A 24447-nucleotide genomic window follows, 5' to 3' on the forward strand; every position below is an offset into this window, starting at 1 on the left:
CTTTGCATGTATTACCTATTTTTCTGCATGCAGTCTTTAGAAAAGAGAAAAAAGATACCAGTCCCTGTGAAGCCAGCTGAAATGCTGCTTTCTGAGTCAAGTGGTAGAGTCTCCTCTATGAATACAGTGACCCTGCTTTTTACTTTTGAAAACTAAAGGAAACATCCTTGCATTTGTGAGCATGAATTCCATAGTTTTGGTACTGATTTTCTAAGCAGCCTGATGCATGCCTCATGGCACTTTGTTTTCTGTTTTGTGATGTATTGCATGCAATCAATTTGATTGTGGAGGTAAGTAAGCTACAGGTTTTGTGTATAAAGCAGAGGGAGGAGATTTCCCACACCGTACACCCAAAAGTGCCTCGATCTTGTCCTGGAGGGGTGAGAGAATAGCTCATTCTCATGCCAATTCAAAACTTGGCCTCTGCTGGCTGCTAAAGGTGCCAATTAGTTTAAATTATGATGGCATTTTTTGTCACGTGAACATTTGCTCACTGGGAACTAGATGGAGATCCAGGTCAAACAGGCCTTTTAGCAGTTATCAGATGGGAACATTTCTTCACCACATTTAGAGCGGTACCACAGTGGTGAAAGTCTCTATATTTCATTATCAATCCCCTAAGCAATCCAACCCTGTCTGACTCTAATAAAGGGGACTATATGTTTTAATATTATGTTACAGTTAATATTTTTTAAAAATATAGGTGAGATAAAACTATGGGCCTGAACCAATGAACACTGAAATCAATAAAAAGGAAGTCTGTTCAAAAATTATCCATCAAAATTGTTTCTCAATGGAAAATTGGGTTTTTGACTAAATGAAATTTTCCATAAAAAGTGTGCTTTCCATAAAATCAAAACATTTAGATTCAGATAACATTCCACAGTACCTCATGGGATTTGAAGTTTGATTTCCTCATTTCCCCATTCTCCTTTATGGGATGGGCTCCTTGTTCAGACTACATCTCCTATCATGGCAAGTGATACCCGAGATATAACAACCTGGAGGAGAGACTGTGGTGCATCATGGAAGATGTAGTCCAGCGAGACGGCCCAAGTTATAGAGGAGAATCAGAGCACATGTAATTTTAACTAACCACCAACATGGCAACACCACAACAGCATTTCCAAACCAAAAAAAATAAAAATAAAAGATTTTTGATTGAAATAACTGAAAGTCAAAACATCTTGTAGAAAATTTCAATTAAAGCTATTTTTTTCACTGACATTTATAACAGAAAAGAGCCATTTCCGCCCAGCTCTAAAGAAAAGGTTCTGACTGACTTCAGTGGGCATTGGATTTTCAGTAAATGGCTTTTGTGGCTTGTAAATGCTCCATTTTCCCATCCTTGAATTCTCACGAACTAACTCATTTACTATCCCTTTCTTTGTCAGATACTAAGTAACAAAACAAAAGATAGGCTTTAGCCATCAAGTCAGGATCCAGTTTTGGACTTTCCCAAACTACATGGATGTTTGTATTTAGGGTATTGGTTTGGGCCTATTTCTAAAAGGTTAATGTGACCCACAGGCCATAATTTGTGCGTATTTCATTAGCAAAACCCATAAACTGTCATTTTAAAAAAAGGTTCACTGACTTGGCTTATTTCTCGTGCAGGGTTGTATCTTTTTAGTGTAAAACACTGGGAGATGGGATCAGCCATCACTTCTACTGTTGATTCTAGCTGTGGGATTTTGGATGGTAATATCTTATCCCAAGGAACTTCTTCATAAGCTCTAGACCATTAATAAAAAAAAGAAGAAGAAGAAAAGGAACATATTTAAAACAATCATTAGAAGTGATGCATGGTGTGACATGTATAACTAGGGGATTAAAATGTACTTTGCATGTGAGGATTAGATTTTGTAATGCAAACTCCTAATAGTCTGCTAACATTATATTGGATCTGCACATGAGAACGTATTTCAGAAACTGCAGAGAAAGAGTGATTTTTTCTTTCTGCTCAGTGAAAGAGAATGAATGACAAAGACTTGCCTCCTGGGAGAGGAATTTTTAGCACACTGTGAGCCGCTAAAGCTAGTTAAAGTGGCCACACGTGTCTTACCCAAAATACAAAAATGGGAAGGAGCACTGAGTTAGGATCCAGGAGATCTTCTCTTCCACTGAATGCCCTTAGCAAGCTCCACACTTCCCACCCCTCCTTTACAAGAGGCAAATACCATATCTTCTTATCTTGCAAACAGAGTAAATAAGGACCAGAGAGGTGGCCCAAGATTACAGATGAAGTCAGTGGCAGAGTTTGGGAGTAAATACAAGTCTCAGATGACAGTGCAGAATCTCATCTATTAAGCCACAGTGCCTCTCTGAAAAAAAAAAAAGTACCTATCTATGTCAAGGGTTTATACTAAAAAGAAAAGGAGTACTTGTGGCACCTTAGAGACTAACAAATTTATCTGAGCATAAACTTTCGTGAGCTACAGCTCACTTCATCGGATGCATTCAGTGGAAAATACAGTGGGGAGATTTATATACACAGAGAACATGAAACAATGGGTGTTACCATACACACTGTAAAGAGAGTGATCACTTAAGGTGAGCTATTACCAGCAGGAGAGCGGGGGGGGGGGGAAGGGACCTTTTGTAGTGATAATCAAGGTGGGCCATTTCTAGCAGTTGACAAGAACATCTGAGAAACAGTGGGGGGGGGGGATAAACATGGGAAAATAGTTTTACCTTTGTGTAATGACCCATCCACTCCCAGTCTTTATTCAAGCCTAAGTTAATTGTATCCAGTTTGCAAATTATTCCAATTCAGCAGTCTCTAACTGGAGTCTGTCTTTGAAGTTTTTTTGTTGAAGGTTTATACTGTCATCCATCACCATAGTATATGAGCACCTTCCATGTAAAAAACAGCAATAGCAAAATCTCTAATGGATTTCATGGAATCTCTGGCACATCTCTCTTTTTGGTGTCAAAACTCTGCTTAGGTTAGGGGTTTTTTTTGGGGGGGGGACTGGAGAATTAGTAGAGATTTGGACATAAAAGGGGTGTTTGAATTGTATCACTTATGATGGAAAGGTTTTCTAAAAGAGGAAGGCCTTGGAACATTTCCTAAAGAATCAGATCTAGGTGTTTGGGTAAGCTTTTAGGAAGGTGGTGCTATTTCTATATGCCCACCTTTGTCATGCATCTTTACATCCACAGATTAAAATGTGCATGTAAGTGTAAATCATCATTAGCTACATTTTTCAGAGAATACTATGGATAAGAAGCATGTCCTAGTTGGGATAGCATGTTGCTTCTTTTCAAGCAACATTATACAAACCCATCAGTGTATCCCATCAGCATGGTCCATGGCATTCTGTTCTGGCTGCCAGGATTTGTGGAACATTTGTGTTAGATTTTCAGCATAGAATAAAGACATATGCAACTGTTATTAGCCCATTATGTTCAGCAAAAATGATAATAACCTCACTCTAGGGAGGACAGTTGTTTACAAGGTTAGAAGACATTAAAGAGTTTATAATATGATTCAGTAACTGCTAGTGAAAGGGACAGCAAAGCCTCTAGTATCAGCACATCTAAGATGACCTATACATTTATGACCAAAATGGATGCTTCTTTTAAGTAAGGCTCTATGAAATCCAATTTATTATTGTAGATTTTCAGATTTATTATTTTCTGATTGTGTTTTGTTTCCATTTAAAATATAGTTCTTTCTTTATATTTTTTAATCAAAATTGTTTGACACATTGACAACAATTAAGTAGCCTTCCTATAAATGCACAAAAATGTTCAGAATTGGATTGCAATAGGAAAAACTGATTTTACAAAAGAAACCCCTACAATTTCAACAAAACATTCTGCAGATATACAGTAAAAGTAATACATTCTAAATCACTTTTAAAAGTAGCACTCAGTTATATGACCAAACTAACATTATTGAACAGTAACACAAGAAGTCCACAGAAGAGCCTATTACAGTATCATTAACTGAATTCATATTTTAATAATTAAAATTTTAAAAATAACACACTAAACATAAAATAGTTCATCCTTAGCAGTCATTGTTGCCTTTTAAATTAAACTCGGTACTTTCAAGCTTCCTACATTCTGAAGGAATGCTTCAATTAATTTCAAATTTCATTAAATAATTTCAAACTATCAAATCAATAGTTTATTGCTGAGTAGCAATACAAAGTGACAAACTTCAATGTCATTATTTTTGCCATATCTGGCACACATCTCCATAGTGATACATTATGGTTAGCCTGCTAGTGTTTTCCTCAGAAATTGATTCCCTCTTGTTGACAAGTAGGTTTTAATATTTACTAAAGTTCCTCTCTGTGGCTACAGAGCTGACAGGGAAGAAGATGTAAGGTAGGGCAACCTCTGCTACTTTAGGCACCCGTCACTTCATAACACATATATATGCATTCTCCTTTTGTGTGTCTTTGAGAAGGGGCACACTGATACCACATAAAGGAGCATGAAGAGGTTCTTTCAAATTAACTTGTGCTTGCTTGGGCACTGAATACTTTTATTAACACAGCACCCCAAGGAAATTTCAGCTTTTCCCTTAATGTGATGCCAATGTCCCAGAGGAGCACATCAGCTCCTGACATGAAAATGACACAGCAAGGAACGGAGATCCCAGAAGCTGCCCTTAAATCCCGGATGTGAGCCCTTCTCCCCTAGCCCCTGCACTCCCTCGTGGCCCTAGCCCCCTGCACTCCTTCCCCATGTCCTCTGCACCTCCTCCCCACGCCCCCTGCGTTCCTAGCCCCCTGCACCCACCTCACCCCACCCGTCTTTTATCTCCAGTGGCTGCACATGGCTCAGCCCTGCTGCCCATCTGCTACTGCAGTCCTAGTGCTGGAGAGAGTTTGGATTCCATGTTATTGTTTTGATTCCGCGACTCCCTCCATCTTCTTATTAACCCAGATTTCATAGGGCCCTATTTAAAACTCTCCAAATTTTAATCAGAAAATATGGGTGGAAACCGATAATTCTGTGACAAACAAAGACAATGGGAGAAATAAATATGAGCATTTATTTTCATGGGAAAGGAAAAGTCTAAAGTCATACACAATTTGTAATGAAATTGCCCCATAAAAGGTGTTGGGGTTTGAGGATAGGGACACCTGACATAGATTCACTGGCAGCAGTTATTCAAAGCCTTTCCTAATTGAAATATAAAAGGAATAGAGCGCATTGGCAGCATGCCTGCTGCCAGTTTTGAATTTCTGCACGTATTGTAACTACTCCTTCCAACATCTGTAGTTTAGGGTTGCAGGAAAAAACCTGAAATGAATTTCTTAAATATACAGCTACTGAAAGATGAATAGAGGAAAAAGGTGGATAAACATGAAGTAACAAAAAAAATCTCTTCTTGATAGAAACAGTTGCTCACTTTTGGGTACTTGAGATGTAGAAATAGTCCCTTGCTTTTTCTTCTCGCCAACTTTCAGAAGGAGGATCACTTGATTTCTAGAGAGAACATAATATGAGAGATAGCATATGGCAGGATACCCAAATTAGTTTTGGGAACTCCATGAACACTCATTTATGGTCTCTTCCTGTAAAATGTTTAATCTCCTCTAATATCAGAATGTGAAACAGGCAGTCACACATTCTTCACAAACTATCCCACTTCCACCACACAAGGCTATGCAAGATGCCTCTTATTTGGCTCTACTTCCTGAGTGTTTATTGATATTTCTGTTTCTAAGTCAGCTCACCTCTTTAATCATCTGAAATGTACCAGCTGACTCCACTTCTAATGTTCTTTGGGAATGGCAGTGCAAATTTACCTTTCTCAGCTCCTGACACATGCTTATTATAGTGTATGCTGGTTGCTACCAGAAAAAATTATATTCTTGGGCCACAATCCAGCAAACTATTTAAGCATTGTGTAACTATAAGCATGAGAGTAGTCTCATTGATTTCAAATAAGATCAGGGCCTTGATGTGGAAGGATGAAGGACCACTAGACTTTTCACTATAGAATTGTACTGGAAGTTAACTGTTTGAAGCAAAAGACTAAAGGCGAACTAACTAACCTATATAAACAGGGTATTCTTATTTTCATTTCAATTGTATCACATTATGTAAATTCTGGAAATCTGCATCAGCTCTGTGTGTGGTGTGGGCATGTAGGTATATATATGCCTTCTGTATAATATTATTATTATTTAGCTTATAGCAGCACTTCGAAACCTCAGTCAAGGATCAGGGCTGCATGTAGTTGATGAAATCATCTCACCCGTATGAATCTTACTTTTAAGCATTCATTCATGGTTTGTGATAAAAGAAGATTTTTTAAAAATCAAGGGCAGTGGTCAATATTACAAAGTGAGTATGTCAACAGGTACTACACAGTTATCTGAAATATTATGCTTATTTCTCTGTAATTAGACTAGGAAAAGAATGTGGAATCCTAGATTACACCACTGCATGATAAATGTTGGCAAAAGTTGATTTTGAACATTGACTGCTGTACCTCTGAAGACTGGAAGTTTTCAGATACATGATTTAAAAGTCTATTCTGTCATCCAGGCTTGTATAATCATTGAAACAAACAGTACTAGACACACTACCTTAAGTTTTGGGTCCACATGAAATGCAAAGCTATGAATTTGAAAAGAATCTCTTTGTTTAGATGAAGCAGGAGTAACTTTCATTGGACTTGTCCAACCTGAAAGAAAAGACTCGATATTGTGCTATTCATTCTACAACTGTACATAATTTCTTTAACAGAAATTAAACAAATGAAATGAAATAGTTTGTACATTACCATAAAGATTATATACAGTACATCCATATATTTACCCATTCCTGACTCTTTAGAGAGAGTTACTTACAGGCCTTCAGCAAAATTCATTCAAGTAAAAGGCAGCTGAAAGAAACAGTAATTAGCATTTCATCTGCCGTGATTTGGCCCTACTTAACAAAATGCAATGTAGCTTCATTTTCATTGATGATATCTTATTTAACGTATACAGGAAAAATATCCAAATCAGTAATTATGGTAAAACTTCATTAGGAAGTTATCTATAAAGGGAGCTATTGCGCAGCAAGCTAGGGTATGAATCTACAACACTCCAGCTTGCTGCACAGCAACATCCCATGTGGACATTACTACAGAACAATGAAAGTCATCCCCATTTGCCTCAGTGTTGTGAATTTCAAAGGCTCGCTGGGACCAGGTAAACTCAACACACTCATGTGGGAACCTTGCTATGAATAGTTTTATTCCTGTAATGCTGTAATTAATTGGTATGTATGTGTACTACTGCCCTCTACTGCAGAGAAGCAGACCTGCTTATATACACATATAGGCAGTGTCTACTGGTTATGCTAAAACATTGTTCCTTCAGCTCTCTGGTTAAAGAATGTAGATTTGGATTTAAAGGCTGTGAACATTATTCCTCAAGCTGTACATATAAAGTAAATATGACAGCTGTGCTGCCGCACATTTTATACAGAAGACACAGATAGTTCTAATTTTACATTTGCTTTACTAATTGAACACACATTTTCAGAGATCTCTGCAGTATGTTATAATTTGCTATTTTCACATCTGGTTTTTGCTGTTGGGATAATTAATCTTCTAACTGTTTTTTTCCTCTCTCTCTCTCTAGTTTCTGTGGAGAGATTCAGCACACTTGTAGTAATTCTGGTCTAGAGCTCAAGTGTCTGGAGTTCCCAATGTCCCTCCTGGTCTTGCTCATCCCACAGGATTGAAGATGGTATGGTCTGGCCTCTCTGGACCACATTGGGAACTCAGTGGCTTGGTTGCACAACACTTTTATTTACCAAGAACTTAATGATCCTATTTGCTATTTGAAGTTGGCCTTCACCCATCACATCGCAGGGGTCAATGATGTGTATAATACTTTTTGGGTCCATCTTATTTATCTTATGTTTTTTGAGCCTGAACCTCTTTAAGATGCATTTGAGTCACAGCTTCAAGATTTTCTGCACAACTACGAGAAATAAATAATTGGGTTTGTTGTTTGTTATTTTTTTAAGTGAAAGTTGTGGTTCTTATGTAATCACATAAAACCAGGAGCTGAGGCTTTATGAAAAAACAACTAATATTGCGAGAGTCACAAAGTTACAAGAGTTGGCAAAGTGCGATCCTCTCATGAAAGTGATGCACTGTACCGGACATCCACTAAAATCAATGGGAGTGTTGGTATTGATTTTAAAGGGAGCAGGATCAGACCCTAACAGCAGGTAATGCTGTTCACATGCCTCCTTGTTGAAGTAATTGAAGCCCTAGAGCTAAATCATTTAATCAAGCATCAATGTGTTTTACTTTTTTATCTCTGTGTAAACTGTACTGTATTGCTTGATATAACTGAAAATAAATATACCCCATGGCCATTCTCCTCCTTTCTCTACTTCTATCCAACAAATTGAAGCTACAGATCAGCCACTGAAAAATGATTTCAGAGAAACATAAAAATAAAAAAAGGTAGTTTAATTTGTAAAGACTTTCATGACAGGAGTAGCAACAGGGAAGGACTGGGGCTGCTGAAGATGCAAAGAATTTCTCTGTTACTTGGTGCTAGTGAAAAAGTATCACACAATGAAGTATGTAACTGTAAATCATAATAATCAAATCCCTTGAGGAAATACAATTGGTTTTACTAATAGCACAGGATCCTCAAGGGATTACTCTGGATTTTTATGTGGTACTTTCTTGATGAGCTACTTACAGGATTAGCCGGAACACTATTACACATTTCAATGCATGCTTCATAATTATTTAAGAACATATGTTGCTAAGAACATTTATTTTGGTTAGTACTAGCTGACGTTTTTCAATTACTGTTTATACTGAAGTACAAGGTAATGATTGTGAACTTTATAAACTATGGTAATTTGGGTGAGTGATTGGCCAGGCTTGATCTTTTAAAAAAAATGTTTTCATTTTAATGTTTTGAGGCTTTTTTGGTTTTGTTTACATTTTTGCCTCTGATTGTCCCTGATTCCTTTTCTTCTTAACTGCAGGTAAACACCTCATCCGGGTAGATATCTACATCACTGCACAGGGCAGGGCCAGTGGAGTTAGTGCTTCCTTTCCATCTGCTCTTTGGGAGGCAGGGAAGGGACGGTGGGTCCTTTGAGTCTACCTCACACCCAAGTGTGGGGTATTTACCCAGATAAGCTTGGAGAGAGGTTTCCAGAAGTGGGAAGAACTCCTCTCCCTCCCTCCCAGTGGCAGATCAAAGGCCTACTGGGTGGGAAGCGTAGTGGGTCATAGTCAGCTCCACAGCAGCAGGAATAGGGTGCTCAGTGCTCACAGATGGGGTCAGTAACAAGATCTAACGCTTGCATCTAGTGTTCCCTTACTCTCTCCCATCTTCTTGTGGGGGTTGTTCCCTCCCCCTGCCCCAATTCCTAGGGGTACCTCAAATTCAAGTGGGGGAAGGGGGTCACAAATGCTCCTTACCAGACCATCTCCAGCTGTCTTTCCGATTTCCTGTGAACAGGAAGTATTTTACTCCAACCTCACAAAACACTGATCCAGATTCCTGGTGGTTGAATGGAGACAGGTGTTCCTGCCAGCCGCACAGCTGTCTCAGGCATATGCAACTGAATAACACTTTACAACTGGATCCAACAAGGTTTCCTGAACCTGAGCTTCTCCAGTAGAAGTATACACTTTGGGCTAGATCCTTGGGACACGCTAAGCAGTGTGAAGGGACCTTAAATGAGCCCTACAGGGGACCAAGATTGAAATTCCAGTTTCTTATGACTGAGAGAAAGGGAACACGACAGGCGAGCCCAATGGGCTTATTACCCACCTAAGAGCAATGAGCAAACTACTGCTGGAGGCATGCTAGGGTCAGAAACAGCATGCACTTAAGAGGAGCCCTTAGGTTAAGTTACTCCTCCAGTTGCCTTGAAATCTGGGAAGGTGGCTTACACTCACCTCCCCTGCCAACTCCACAGCTGTGCTTACAGATCCCAGAGGGCGGTGATAGAATCCCCCTTTCTGGGTAAGTGTACTTTGCAGTGGGGAGCGAGCCGCTGTGCCCAGGTAGCCAGAATCTCACTGTCCACCAGGACAATAATGATCAGCATATCATGAGTTTTCAGATGATACCCTACAAGACATAGTTTGTACAAAATGTATCATAGTCTTAAAAAATGGGTGGACATAGGGATACAGACTGTCATACAAAACCAGGCCAGAACACACAAGGAATGAAAAATGGTGTTCTTTGTGAGGATCCCTTGGCTGTAGAACATCTTACTGCTAGAGAACAGCAGAAACCCATGTCTGGCAACCTCCAGGTCATAATGCAAGAGTCATCTTTTTCAGCAGGTTTCAGAGTAGCAGTCGTGTTAGTCTCTAAGGTGCCACAAGTACTCCTTTTCTTTTTGTGAATACAGACTAAAAAATTTGTTAGCCTCTAAGGTGCCACAAGCACTCCTTTTCTTTTTGCTGTAAAGAGAGTGATTAGGTAAGGTGAGCTATTACCAGCAGGAGAGCGCGGGGGGTGGGGGGGGCCGAAAAAATCTTTTGTAGTGATAATCAAGGTGGGCCATTTCCAGCAGTTGACAAGAACGCCTGAGGAGGGGTGGAGGGGGGGGGGGAGAGGAATAAGCATGGGGAAATAGTTTTACTTTTTGTAATAACCCATCCAAGGGGATAGATGTTGAACAGGTCCTAAATATGAATCACTTAATACTATCAGCCAGAAAACATTAAAATGCCACAGAAGTGTACAAGGTGATTTCCTTACTCTCCAAAATAATCTGCTCTATCAGCTCGCATTACAGTAAAGACGCATTTTAGTTATTCTATTTTACTTCTTTGTTTACAGAATATGAATTCTTTTAAACATCAACTATTTCCAAAGACTCTGCTCTGTCAACGTATGCTACAATTTGCTATTTTGGCACCTGGTTGATGCTTTCAGTTAAATCAATTAATCATCCAACTATTCTACTTCTTTCCAGTTGCTGGTTTCAGTGGAAGCATCCAGTGCAAACATATTTTGTTAAATTGATAGTTTGTAAGCTCTTTGGGGAGAAGACTGTCTTTACTTGTGTCTTGTACAGTATCATCCTTTTTTGGTCATTAACGAATAATACATAATAATAATTTGCTTTACCTCCGAGTCTTGCCCTGATAGAAGCATCTGACACTGCCCTGGAGTTCCACCATCTGTCCTGGCTCACCTCCTCCAACAAGACCACATGCCTTGTATGTGAAGTCTGTGCAGTCTTTTCTGGGATGGGGACCCGCTGGTGAGGTTTCACATCACTGTAATCCACCAGGGACTCAATGGTTCTGCCACAGCAGGGCTGCAGATCAGCATCAGCTCCTGGGCTCATGAATCCTGAGCAGGGATCAGCAAAAGGCACATTGTCCCGGTGTGGGAATAAAGGGTAATCTGGCCCCATAGGAGGGCTGTAAGGATTGAATTTAAGAAAAGAATTACTGTCTTTCTCTTGGAAACTGGCAAAATCATGTTTGAAATCAGGTCCTCTCACAAAAGGCATATACATTTCTTTAACAGACTTCGATACTGATGGTGATCCATCTTGTGAAGTGGCTCAGCTGACCGACTGGAGTTTTTAAAGGCATTTACCTGCCTTTCAGCTCCCTGGGAAACCAGGGTCATTTTCTTTTATTGTTTTAGATGATAGTAAATTAAAAAGACCCCGCTCTCTTCTATTTCTTGGACTTTCTGAAATCCTGTCCAACAAACCACAGTAAAACTAGAGATCCTTCTCTGAAAAAATACTGAACAGAGACCATAAAAGCCAAGACAGGAGTTCAAATGGTGAATTCTTCCCTGAAAAGCAGTGAGTGATCCAGTCAGAGAAAGAATGAAGCTGTCAAATGAGCAAAGGGTCTCTTGGTTGCTTGGCAATGGTGGAACACTAGCATACAATGAAACTTGTAATTGTGTATATCATAATAATCCAATTCCTTGAGGAAACACAGTTGATATCTCTAAATAAGAATACAACTATTTATTCCACGGACACACAAATAAAATGTTTTTAATTTTCCCAAGAATTATTTAGTATTTTTGTATCAGTACTTTTTAAAGTAAACTACAAAATTGACATTTAGATAAGCAATAGGAACAGAATAAAACAGATTTAACTGATATGAGAGTTATTAAACATACAAAGAAAAATATTTTACTAGGAGTAATAAATTCTATTGATCACTGTCACTAACATTATCTACTCTATAAAATATTGCTTTTTTCTAGAGCAGTGTTTCCCAAACTTGGGACGCCGCTTGTTCAGGGAAAGGCCCTGGCAGGCCGGGCCGGTTTGTTTACCTGTCGCGTCCGCAGGTTCGAATCGATCGCGGGCTCCCACTGGCCACGGTTCGCTGTGCCCGGCCAATGGGGCTGTGGGAAGCGGCGCGGGCCGAGGGAGGTACTGGCCGCCGCTTCCAGCAGCCCCCATTGGCCGGCGAACCGCGGCCAGAGGGAGCCGCGATCGGCCAAACCTGCGGACGCGGCAGGTAAATAAACCAGCCCGGCCCGCCAGCCTTTCCCTGAATAAGCAGCATCCTAAGTTTGGGAAACATTGCTCTAGAGTTTCACCAGTTGTTTTTACTGTAACTTACTTTAGGAGTAATGGCAATGATCCATTAAAGGCTGAAGCCAAAGTTTTCAAAGCTGATTTCCTATGTTAGGTTGGAAAGTTGTATTTAGGGAATCTAAAAAAGCAGCCTAACTTTCAGAGGTGGTTTAGTACCCCTAACACCCATTGATTTAAATGCAAGTGTTCAGCACCTCCAAAAATCAAGACATTTTTAATTGGTTGTCTTAAACATAGATTTAGGGGCCCAACTTTAGGCACCCAACTTTGAAAATACTGACTTAAAACTTTAGTTTATGACTCTGTTAGGAGAAACTTGGAGATGTGATTGAACAAACAGGCCCTGAATGTTCTCTCATGTACACTGGCTTTACATAGCTGCAAATACTTGGAATTTAATAGAGAATCTGTTGATGATGCATAAGATGGAATAGAGTTCACAGTTCACTCAATCCTTATTGTGTTGGCTCTACTAAGTTTTAATTGCTTTTTATTCTTATCATTGGTCTTCAGGAACAAAAGCATTGCTCTGACTATCCCCAGTTTAGAGACTAAACCTGTAGAGCCACGCACGGATACAAAATTTGTGTCCATATCTCATCCGCAATCTGCAAAAACGATCCGCGGATATAAAGCAGATATCCGCAGACTTGCAGGGCTCTATAAATCTGCTAAGTCTGATGATGCCATTTTTACAGAGTCACTTTTCCTAAGCACACCCTATGGATTTAGATACAAGCGCCACTCATATCTGTCCAGGCTGACCCCATACCAGCTCAATTGAATAATGCTCGTTTTTGTTAAGATGCCCAACAGAATAGCTCTTTCTTGTTTTGATTCCTTGTTGATTTACAAAGGGAGGTGCCATCTTTTTCCCAGGGCCCAGCAGTACTGGATTTACTATGGCACCACTGGCACCATGCCCATGATCCAAAGGGGCCCTAGCCTGGCCCGCTCTTTTCCGCCCAACCCCACCCCCCCCATGGGGCAGAAACTTGGTGCTGCCGGATCCTGCTGCACCAGGGCAGGCTCTGCTGGTAGCCAAAATCCTCCCCTGCCTCTTCCCAGCTATGTTCCCTCCCCTCTCTGCCGCCGATCAGCTGTTTGCCAGCAGGAGGGAGGGGGAAGAGCAGAGCCTCAGCATGCTCGCTGCTCTGCTCCTGGGAGGAGGAAAAGAGGGGGAGGGACCTTAGCGAAGGGGCTGGAATTGGGGCATATCCCCTCAGCCCCCCTGCCATAAGCACCCCCACAACCCCAGCCCTCTGCCCACCTTGACTCTTGCACACCCCCGACACACCTCCCCAGCTCCCTACCCTGACTCCTGCACCCCCTCACCCCTTAGCCCCCTGCACCACCTCACACACCCCCAGCCCCCCCCCACACCTCCAGCCCCCTGCCTTAACTCCTGCCCCCCCCACATACCCAGCCTCCACCATGCCCTGACTCCTGAACCCCCCCCATTCTCACCCCAATCCTGAGCACCAAAAGGAGCTCCTGCACCCCTCGAACCAAACAGGAGCTGCTCCAGGTAAGTGCTCCACACCCCAACCTCCTGCCCCAACCCTGAGTCCCCTCCCTCATCCTAGTTCCTGGCCAGACCCCGCTCCCCAATGTTTTTTTACAATATTTGGAAAGATCATTCAGTGGTCTGTTGAGACCCTCTGCGATTTTCAAGTGATCTGTGGAAAAATAAGTTAGAGTACAAGAACAATCAAGGTACTTCACTTTATTTTCATTTACTTGCTATTACTTATAGGAGGAGGATGAAGAAAAAAAATGAAAAATGCGGGCAGGGGGAGATAAGAGAGAACTTTCTTTTTCTTGTCTGGTTTCCAAAGAGGGGCCCCAAAAATGAAGCTGAGCACAGGGCCAGGGGGCCCCACTAACTCTAAAACCACCACTGGCTGTCATATCACCTGGGTTAGGGATACTGTGTCAGCTGATCCCCACGGTCTCCATCCTACCTGGGCAGTACAGCAGACATGGCCCTGCCCATTTGCTCCTCTCCACTCCCTAACCCACCCACCCCTTGCTTCCCACTGCTTAAGGCTCAAGGCTTAGCCTTCTCACATTTAAAAATGAATGCTTGCCTTTCCTACCCCCCTCAAGCTTTTCTAGAATCCATGTTGATAGGTATCCAGTTTTAGACTGGAAACTCCAGTAGAAAACGGGACCTGGGTGTCCGGTTAGCAGTGCTGACTGGAAACTAAAAGTCCGGTTATAGGAGTAACCGCTTTAGCTTCTGCTCCTCCCACTCCCAACACCCACCCCAGAGGCCTGGAAGAGAACTTGTCCTGCTGCTGCTGGATGTCATGGAGTGTGGGGGAGTCAGGGTCCTGTACCCCCCCCCACTTCCTGTAATTCACTGTGACTCTCAGTCAGCCAGTAAAACAGAAAGTTTATTAGATGAAAGGAACACGGTCAAAGCAGAGCTTGTAGATATGGAAAACAGGACCCCCGCTGTCAGGTCCATCTTGTGGGGTAGAGAGGCCAGACACAAGCGCTGGACCTTCCTCTGTTTCCCCAGCCAGCTCCAAACTGCAACCCCCTCCAGCTCCTCCTCTGTCCTTTGTCCCTTTCCGGGGCCAAGAGGCCACCTGATCTCTGTTCTTCAACACCTTCAGCTTGCACCTTGCAGGGGAGGGGCCCAGGCCATCAGTTGCCAGGAGACAGGGTGTCAGCCCTCCTCTCTTCAGACAGCATCACACCTCCCTAGGGCTCTGCAACAATCACACACCCTTATCCCACCAGCTAGGTACTTAAGAAATGCATTGGGGAAACTGAGGCATCCACACAGTATTCAGAGAAGCCATTAAGAACACTCCCACTATGTCACACTGGAGGAGGAGCAGCTCAGGGCAGAGAGAGGGGAAGAGAATGGGCTTGAACCAGGGAGAGGGATAGCTCAGTGGTTTGAGCATTAGCCTGGTAAACCCAGGGTTGTGAGTTCAATCCTGGAGAGGGCCATTTAGGGATCTGGGGCAAAAAAAATGGGGATTGTTCCTGCTTTGAGCAGGGGGTTGGACTAGATGACCTCCTGAGGTCCCTTCCAACCCTGATATTCTATGATGATACCTATGAAGGTAGGTACCCGCTCGGGGTGGGCAGGGACTGGGGGGGGGAGGGGGAATCCTGTTTACCGCCTCTGCGCTTGTAGTTTACCCCGGCCCCTCCCTTGCCCCAGGGACCAACCCGAGCTGCCGCCCCGCCGGGCTTTGGCTCCCCGCCCCTTTTACAATCGCTCCCCGGGGGCGCACACAAACGTGTGTCGGAGCCAGGCCCACAAAAAGTTAATCCGGCCCTGGGGCCCACTCGCCAGCCGCGCTCGCGAATCTGTTCCCCTGCCAAGATCAGCTTTGCTTCCCACAGAGCCTTCCCGGGCCCGGCAGGGGAGCCACGTCAAAGCCTGGCTGCAGAGACGCGGGGCCTTGGGCGGCTCCGTCCCGCTCGCGCGGGGCGCGCCCCACTGCGCTGGCACCACCGGCCAAGGGCGGGCTGGGCCGCGAGCACGAGCCCCGGCCCCGGCCCCGGCCCCGGCCCCCCCCCACTTGGTCACGGAAGGTCACAGCGTACGGCGGCCTCCCCGGCCCGCGCGCCAGGACGAGCCGTCGGCTTCAGGCCCTCACAGTAAATCTCCGGCGGCTTCGCGCCTCGAGCCCGGCGGCGGCGGCGCCCACGCGCCGGCAGGGGACGGAGCGGAACTGACGAGCGGAAGCGGGGTCGGCACGCGCCGCCGCCGGGCCTCGGCCGCTTCGCTGCGCGGCCCTCTTCCCCGCGCGCTCCAGCGCCAGCGTGACGCCGCCGGGGTTCGACGCCGGCTAACGAACTGTTAGGGCCGCCGCGCGGGGCGAGGCACAGGACCGAGCGGGGCTTTAGGGATGGCGGACTCGCCCCCCGGGGCTGCGCGCCGGCGGGGCCGGGGTTGGAGGAGGAGGCGACGGGTGGGAGCTTTTCCCTCCTCGGCCTTCCGCCTTCCAGCGCTCGGCGTCACGTTCCTCTTCCTCCTGCTTCAGAGACCCCCCGCAGGTACCTTCCCCCACCCCCAGCATTGGCGCCGCCGGCGAGAGGCGGGATCTTCATCCCCCCCCCCCCCCCCCGCCAATGTCTTGGTCCTAAATGCTGCAATAACGCGGGTGCAAATAAATAAGTAACATAATAATTCGTGGATAGTCATAATTAATACAACAGAATAACACCAGACAGTCACGAAAGGAACAGGAGGACTTGTGGCACCTTAGACCCTAACCAATTTATTTGAGCACAAGCTTCCCTGAGCTGCAGCTCACTTCATCCGATGAAGTGCTCAAATGTTTATGCTCAAATAAATTGGTTAGTCTCTAAGGTGCCACAAGTCCGCCTTTTCCCTTTGCGGAAACAGACTAACCCGGCTGCTACTCTGAAACCTGACAATAAATTCAGCAACTTTAAATATTACATGATAGATAATGAAACTATTGCAGATAACGAGCCCCATGTATTACAGGGGGAGCCGCTGATGGCAACTGAGTGTAGGTTGCTTTAAGAGGACAAAGAACTTCGAAGAATTTTTTTGTCTCCAGTTTACTGAAAGGCATAACTCTCTGTTCCTTTTATATTTTTAAAGAAAAAACTTTAGTCAGGCCAAGCCATCTAGAAAGTCCAAAGATATGACACACCTGCCATAGTGAAGGGTGAAATGTTTCTTTAAAATGTCTTAATTACAGTGTGCATATTTGAGCTATCTTCCTGGGGTGTCCATCTCACTGAAATGTGATGTCATTTTTGACACTAAGAAAAGGAGTACTCGTGGCACCTTAGAGACTAACAAATTTATTAGAGCATAAGCTTTCGTGAGCTACAGCTCACTTCATCGGATGCATTTGGTGGAAAAAGCAGAGGAGAGATTCTCTCTCTCTCTCTCTCTCTCTCTCTCTCTCTCTCTCACACACACACACACACACACACACACACACACACACACACACACACACACACACACACACACACACACACACACACACACACACACACACACACACACACACACACACACACACACACACACAGTGTGTATATAAATCTCTCCTCTGCTTTTTCCACCAAATGCATCCGATGAAGTGAGCTGTAGCTCACGAAAGCTTATGCTCTAATAAATTTGTTAGTCTCTAAGGTGCCACGAGTAATTCTTTTCTTTTTGCGAATACAGACTAACACGGCTGCTGCTCTGAAACCTGTCATTTTTGACACTAGCTTTCTTACAGTGCTATGGACGGGACTCCAAACTAATATACAAACTGTTTTAGTAGTTGAGTAGCAATCAAAAGAGAGATTTATAGATTTTTTTTTAATTAAACATTTTAAGTACAAGAATTCTTATCATTAAACTGTTAGAGCAGAATGGAAACTGGATTTCAGTCTCTCCCACTGCGCTTTCATACTTCTATTGCTAAAATGATAGCATTTCTGCATAATCATTTCCATCAGCAGACAGCTGAGAAATACCATTTGTAATTAAAATCACAAGGAAAATACTTGAATATTAGAGTAAGTAAACTAGCTAACTATATATTTTTGCTGCAGAAATCTCTACAGAATCATTTCAAAACATAATTAAAATGTTGTAGTAATTACCATGGTCTTGTGCCAACATTTTCCATCAGTTCAAAGAACTTTCATTTCTAAATAAACTGAAGCTCTTTCAATTTAGCATTCTAGTAATAATATTTTATCAGTTAATAAATTGTTTAATTATTCAAAACACATCTTTAAACTCTATTTTTTGCCACTACCATTTTCAGACCAAATTTAATGTTTTGATTAATTGTTTTAAAGTTGATTAATTTTACTATTTGATCTTAGTTTTTGTTCTGAGACTGCAGAATTAATAATAATATTTTATAGGGTTGATAGAATTACATTATATACCCTGTGTTTTATTAGTGTTCCCTCCATGTCAAGGTAAGATTCTAGGGACAGCAACTGTCAGGAGAAGCCTTGGTTTTGTGACAACATCATTGCTCTACTGTCTGGAAGCAGGAGAAGGATAGAGGAACTAGTTTCGAGATGCAGGGCCTCCACACAGATAGACCTGGTCTATAAGATATTGGGGGAATCCATCTGTCACTTTTGGTCAAGAGTTGGAATTTGCCCCCTACAGAAAAGTATCAGGGAAACTGAGCCAGATTCCCTACCGCCTTTCATGTTGTGTAGTATTTACACTTGTGTAAAGTGAGTACAGAGTGGGTTTAAAATGCTTCCAAAGCAGACTGCTAGTATTTTATCCATATTGCACTTACTGTGATAGATCCTTGGTCTTGCTTTGGAGGCACAAAGCAGTCACAATGCTGTTGGATTTGCTGTCCTAAGAATTTCCCCAGTGAATTTTTCATCAGTGAATTCAGGTGGTGTGGATTCCTCTTTGCATGGCCAATGAGCCCCCAGCACCTCAGTGATCACTACCTGCTCCAATGGTCCCACGCAGGCTGCAAAAACTTAGTGTTGGGGGTTATGTTGTATCAGGCTGGTCCCATGATTGAGGAAGTCAGAGATGGTACAGTATAAGGCAGTGGAAAATCAGGCCCTCTGAGGTTTCTAGTGTAGTAGTGGCATTCCACAGATATTACAAGGCAAATTGCTTTGAAAATTGTCTTAGGAGCTGTTTCAGAACTCTCAGTTCACTTTTTTAGGATGGATAAAACTTAAAAGCTTCTGCATTTCCTGTAAAGTTTAGAATCTGGATTGGGTTGGGGATGCTCAAAGATTGTTTTTAACAAAAAGGCAAATTTAAAATTGCTTCCATGACTTTTCCACAGTGAACTTCGTTGTCCTTTCTGCAGTGCGTGGTAGCTTTCATTAAACTTTAGTTTTTCACTTTCTGTGACTAAAGTTAACTTGAATTGTTCAACCTATCCAATTTTAATGAATCCAATTGGAAGTGAGAGTGCGAAGAGGATTCTGTGCTCCAGACTATTGCAGTAAGAGCATTTGGGTTCATGGAGATCAGGAGGAGGGAAAAGGAATTCAAATAAAGTAGGAAACCAGAAAAAAGCTGGAGAAGAATAACTTAGACAAATGTGGTTCAAAGGTTGTCAAAAAATATGCAATGTATGAAGTTGGGGCTTAGACATCAAAATGACTAAGATGCACCTGCAAACAACTGAAGGAACAAAAGCTAAGGCATGTTTTCAAAATCTGGCACACAGCATGGCTCTTGACGGTCTAAATCAGGAGTGGGCAAACTGTGGGCCGCCAGCCATTTTAAGCTGTCCCTCGAGCTCCTGCTGCAGAGCGGGTTCTGGGGCTTGCCCCACTCCGGTGCTCCAGTGCTCTACGTGGCTCCCGGAAGCAGCGTCATGGCCCTGCTCTGGCTCCTATGTGTAGGGGCAGCCAGGGGGCTACGCTCTGCACACTGCCCCCACCCCAAGTGAACCACGGCTAGGAACCGTGGCCAATGGGAGCTGCAGGGGTGGTGCCTGCGGATGGGGCAGCGTGCAGAGCCACCTGGCCACATCTCCATGTAGGAGCTGGAGAAGGGACATGCTGCTGCTTCTGGGAGCCCCTTGAGGTAAGTGCTGCCCGGAACCTGCACCCCTGAACCTCTCCCCAACCCCCTGCTCTGATCTCCCTCCTGTCCTCTGAACCCCTCAATCCCAAGCACCTTCCTTCACCCCAAACCCCTCATCTCCAGCCCGACCCCAGAGCCTGCACCCCCAGCCGGAGCATACACCCCTTCCCAGACCCCTGCCCTGATCCCCCTCCTGCCCTCCAAACCCCTCAGCCCAGAGCACCCTCCTACACCCCAAACTCCTCATCCCCAGCCCCACCCCAGAGCCCAAGCCCCCCGCCAGAGCCCTGGCCCCCCACCCCACTCCCCAACCCAGAGCCCCTCCCTCACTCTGAACTCATTTCTGTCCTCACCCCAGAACCTGCACCCCCAACCAGAGCCCTCACCCCCTCCCGCACCCCAACCCCAATTTTGTGAGCATTCATGGACCACCATACAATTTCTATTCCCAGATGTGGCCCTTGGGCCAAAATGTTTGCCCACCGCTGGTCTAAATTATCTCCTGTTCTGAGGGAGAATCAGATAATTCTAGAATCTTTGTGTTATACGCCCTGATACACAACTGTATAACTTCTACTTTTTTCAATTTTTTGGTTCAAGAGCTCCATCTTTGGGTGTAATATATTAATGTAAAATATTCTCCCCAGGATTGTATTCATTAAGTACAGCAAGAACATCCCCCTATCAATACTATATATCTGTTTTCAGCTTGTCATTTTCCATCTTTCTAGCTGCATATATGCAATGAAACATCTAAATGAGTTTTAGTGGCTTTTCACAGCTATGTGGAACATTTCTTTCACACTGGGATTGTTATATTATTTTGCTCTGCCCTAACATATGAAGGACTCTAGTTTGATTCCAGTCTCTTGTTTGCCCAGACGGGCAAAGGTGGTGCTTCGAGATATAAATCTAAGATGATTGTGTGTGTGTGTGTGTGTGTGTGTGTGTGTGTGTGTGTTTGTTTGTTTGTTTGTTTGTTCTTTGGGTTCCGACAGGGACATAGAGGAATCCTCGAAAAAAATATGTATTGTAATTTTAAGCATTGTTAAGCAGCTCTTTCAGAGGAGTTCTGTGAACAGGTGTCAGTCTATCAATAAATTTGAATATCAAGTCAATAAAGTTGTCAGCATTGAAAAGTTAAAAGTGAAAACTTCTTGGGTAATGTTCTCATACAACCATAGGAAGCAAACAAAAGAGAAAGTGTTTACCACCAAGGTACTTCTCTGCTGGCAGCTTTCCCTATTGCTAGTATGGCATTATTGTGATATTAGAACTGCAGCTGCTATTATAACTAATCTCTAACTTGCCCATAGAGCTTGCTTAAAGAAAAATGTGTGTATGTATAATTCAATCAGGAGTATTCACTGTAGTTAAGACCCTACCAAATTCACAGTCCATTTTGGTCAATTTCACGGTCATAGGATTTTAAAAATTGTAAATTTCATGATTTTAGATATTTAAATCTGAAATTTCACAGTGTTGTAACTGTAGGGGGCCTGACCCAAAAGCAGGTTGTGGGAGTGGGTTGCAAGATTATGTGGGGCGGGGGTCGTGGTATTGCCACCCTTACTTTTGCGCTGCTGCTGCCTTCAGATCTGGTACCTGGCCAGCAGCTGACACTCTCTGGCCATCGAGCTCTGTAGGCAGCGCAGAAATAACGGTGGCAATACCACGAAACCCCCCCCACCACACACACACCAAATAACATTGCAAACTCCCTTTCGGGTTGGGACCCCCAGTTTGAGAAATGCTGGTCTCCCCTGTGAAATCTGTATAGTATAGGGTAAAAGTACACAAAATAACAGATTTCACATTTCGTGATGCATTTTTCATAGCCGTGAATTTGGTAGGGCCTTAGCTATAGTGAAGTTTGCCTGAGTGTTTGTTATAATCCTGTTTTCAGCTGCTTATAATTTTTTATGTTCATCCTATTGTGCAAGTTAGCCAGTGATGTCAGATATTGTTTTATTTAGGTCCAGACTTGCTATTCCAGAGGAAAGAAAAAAACAAATAAAAACCCTGGATTCATCCATTCCTACTTTATATTCTACTGCTCTACTTAAATCAAAATTAAAAAGTTTAATCATGGCATATAAATTAACCGGTGTCAGTCCATAAAATGTTCTTAATCTGTCCAAGCCAAATTATACATTATATAGGATAGGCAAAAGGAGTTCATAAAAATCACTGTAGTCCTTGGGTCATATTATGAATTGATGTAAACTAGCATAGCTTCATTGAAGTCAAAGCACTTGTTCTTATTTACATTGTCTGAGAATCTGGTCCTCTGTTCTTTGGAGGTCCAGTTTTAATGCGAAGATTGATTTCAGCTCTTGTATATGTGCAACAGTATTCTAAGAGACCTAAATTTAACAGTGGTGTAAAGAAGGCTGAAATCCTTCAGGATGTCTTTTTGGGAGAAGGGAAATTTATTTGACATGGTGATCCTTTCAAGCAAAGTGTGAAAGTGACAAAGTATAAAGAACTATTGCAAAATTAATGGAACTATTAATCACAGAAGTTCATCAGGAATGTGTCTACTCTGTGATGGCTATGACTGCATTTTTGAATGACAAATTCCAAGGGAAGACAGATTGTTGCTTTCTACTGCCTGAGCACATCTCTATGGAGAGTTGTGCTTACCTTCTGAGATGACACATAGACAAATTTGTTGAAAGATGGTATCTCACATTCTTATCTGGCTCCCATCGTGGCAAGATCTGAGTTCCTCCCAAGTATTTATGTTCACAGCTACCTTATGTGGTGAAGTATTATTAGCCATATTCTACCTATGGGAGAGCTGGGAGTTGAACCCAAATCTCCTATGTCCCTGACAAGTACCTTCCACATGTGACTGTTTTCCTACAGAGTAATCCATTTATTCATCATTGCTTTTACTTTGAGAATATAGGGGAACGAAATGGTGCATGTTGTTAATCTTTACTGTCAAATGTTGCATTGTACAATGTCTTCTAAAATATGATATGAGACACACAAGGTTGGTGATGTAATACTTTCTATTGGAACAACTTCTCTGTTGGTGGAAGTTTGTCTAGTAAAAGATGTTCTCACTCACTTTGTCTCATGTCTTGGGATCAACACTGCAAAAAAAAATTCGATGACCAGTTTAACTGCTTGTTCTTCGCAGCAAATTATTTGTACTAAAACTATAATTACTTTGGATAATTTTGATAACATTGTATTAATATTTATATAAATGATGTATTCAAATTTTCAATATTTTTGCTAAACTTCTACATTGTGTTAAGTATTCTTATTTCTTAATTTAACTTCTCTTCAAGTTTTCAAGTAATGTGCCTAATTTAAAATTATATACCGGTACATATCCTTACATCATTGTACGGTTATGTTGTTTCCAAACAATAGGTGGAGACAACATAGAATAATGGGAAACCAAAGCCTAACAAGAATGTTAACCGTGTACCCTTGCTTATTTCTGATTCCAGCAGGTGTACAACAGAAAGGCTTGTCTGACTTGTACTAGAATGACTGACTATATTTTTTTGTCTTTCCTTCAGAAGTTTTATATTTCTGTCAGACCTGATTGTTTCTCATAAAACTTGCTTTTAGGGCTGTCAAGCAATTTAAAAAATTAATTGCGATTAATTGCACGATTATAAAAATCAATCAAGCGATTAATCGCATTGTTAAACAATAATATAATACCATTTATTTAAATATTTTTGGATGTTTTCTACATTTTTAAATATATTGATTTCAATTACAACACCGAATACAAAACGTACAGTGCTCAATTTATATTTATTTTTGATTACAAATATTTGCACTGTAAAAAACAAAACAAATTGTATATTTCAATTCACCTAATATAAGTACTGTAGTGCAATCTCTTTATCATGAAAGTTGAACTTACAAATGTAGAATTATGTACAAAAAAACTGCATTAAAAATAAAACAATGTCAGACTTTAGAGCCTGCAAGTCCACTCGGTCCTACTTCAGCCAATCGCTCAGACAGACAAGTTTGGTTACATTTGCAGGACATAATGCTACCTGCTTCTTGTTTACAGTGTCACCTGAAAGTGAGAACAGGCGTTCACATGGCACTGTTGTAACTGGGGTCGCAAGATATTTACGTGCCAGATGCACTGAAGATTCATATGTCCCTTCATGCTTCAACCACCATTCCAGAATATATGCGTCCATGCTGATGATGGCTTCTGCTCGATAACGATCTAAAGCAGAGCGGACCGATGCATGTTCATTTTCATCGTCTGAGTCAGATGCCACCAGCAGAAGGTTGATTTTCTTTTTTGGTGGTTCAGGTTCTGTAGTTTTTGCATCAAAATGTTGCTCTTTTAAGACTTC

The 24447-nt window shown here is 42.5% G+C and overlaps 2 protein-coding genes across 5 annotated transcripts in view; one reads left to right on the forward strand and one right to left on the reverse strand.

The window, feature by feature from the left end:
- The window catches only part of SPATA48 (spermatogenesis associated 48), a 39167-nt gene extending 27285 nt beyond the window's left edge, over positions 1-11882 (reverse strand). The window contains 5 exon segments of the mRNA XM_038391245.2: positions 1598-1736; positions 5375-5451; positions 6561-6658; positions 11097-11495; positions 11498-11882. Of these exon segments, the coding sequence (XP_038247173.1) occupies positions 1598-1736; positions 5375-5451; positions 6561-6658; positions 11097-11495; positions 11498-11609 (825 nt within the window). The 5' untranslated portion in view covers positions 11610-11882.
- Positions 11883-16235: 4353 nt separating this feature from the next.
- Positions 16236-24447, forward strand: part of LOC119851431 (zona pellucida binding protein) — a 73000-nt gene continuing 64788 nt past the window's right edge. Inside the window, exon 1 of one of the 4 annotated variants that reach the window (XM_043508653.1) lies at positions 16236-16578. In XM_043508653.1, the coding sequence (XP_043364588.1) occupies positions 16431-16578 (148 nt within the window). In that variant the 5' untranslated portion in view covers positions 16236-16430. The remainder of the gene's footprint in view (positions 16579-24447) is intronic. The other 3 variants (XM_038391247.2, XM_043508654.1, XM_038391246.2) reach the window with 3 other exon arrangements.

Source organism: Dermochelys coriacea, chromosome 2 (genome assembly GCF_009764565.3).
Source record: "Dermochelys coriacea isolate rDerCor1 chromosome 2, rDerCor1.pri.v4, whole genome shotgun sequence".
In the NCBI taxonomy this organism is placed as follows: Eukaryota; Metazoa; Chordata; order Testudines; family Dermochelyidae; genus Dermochelys; species Dermochelys coriacea.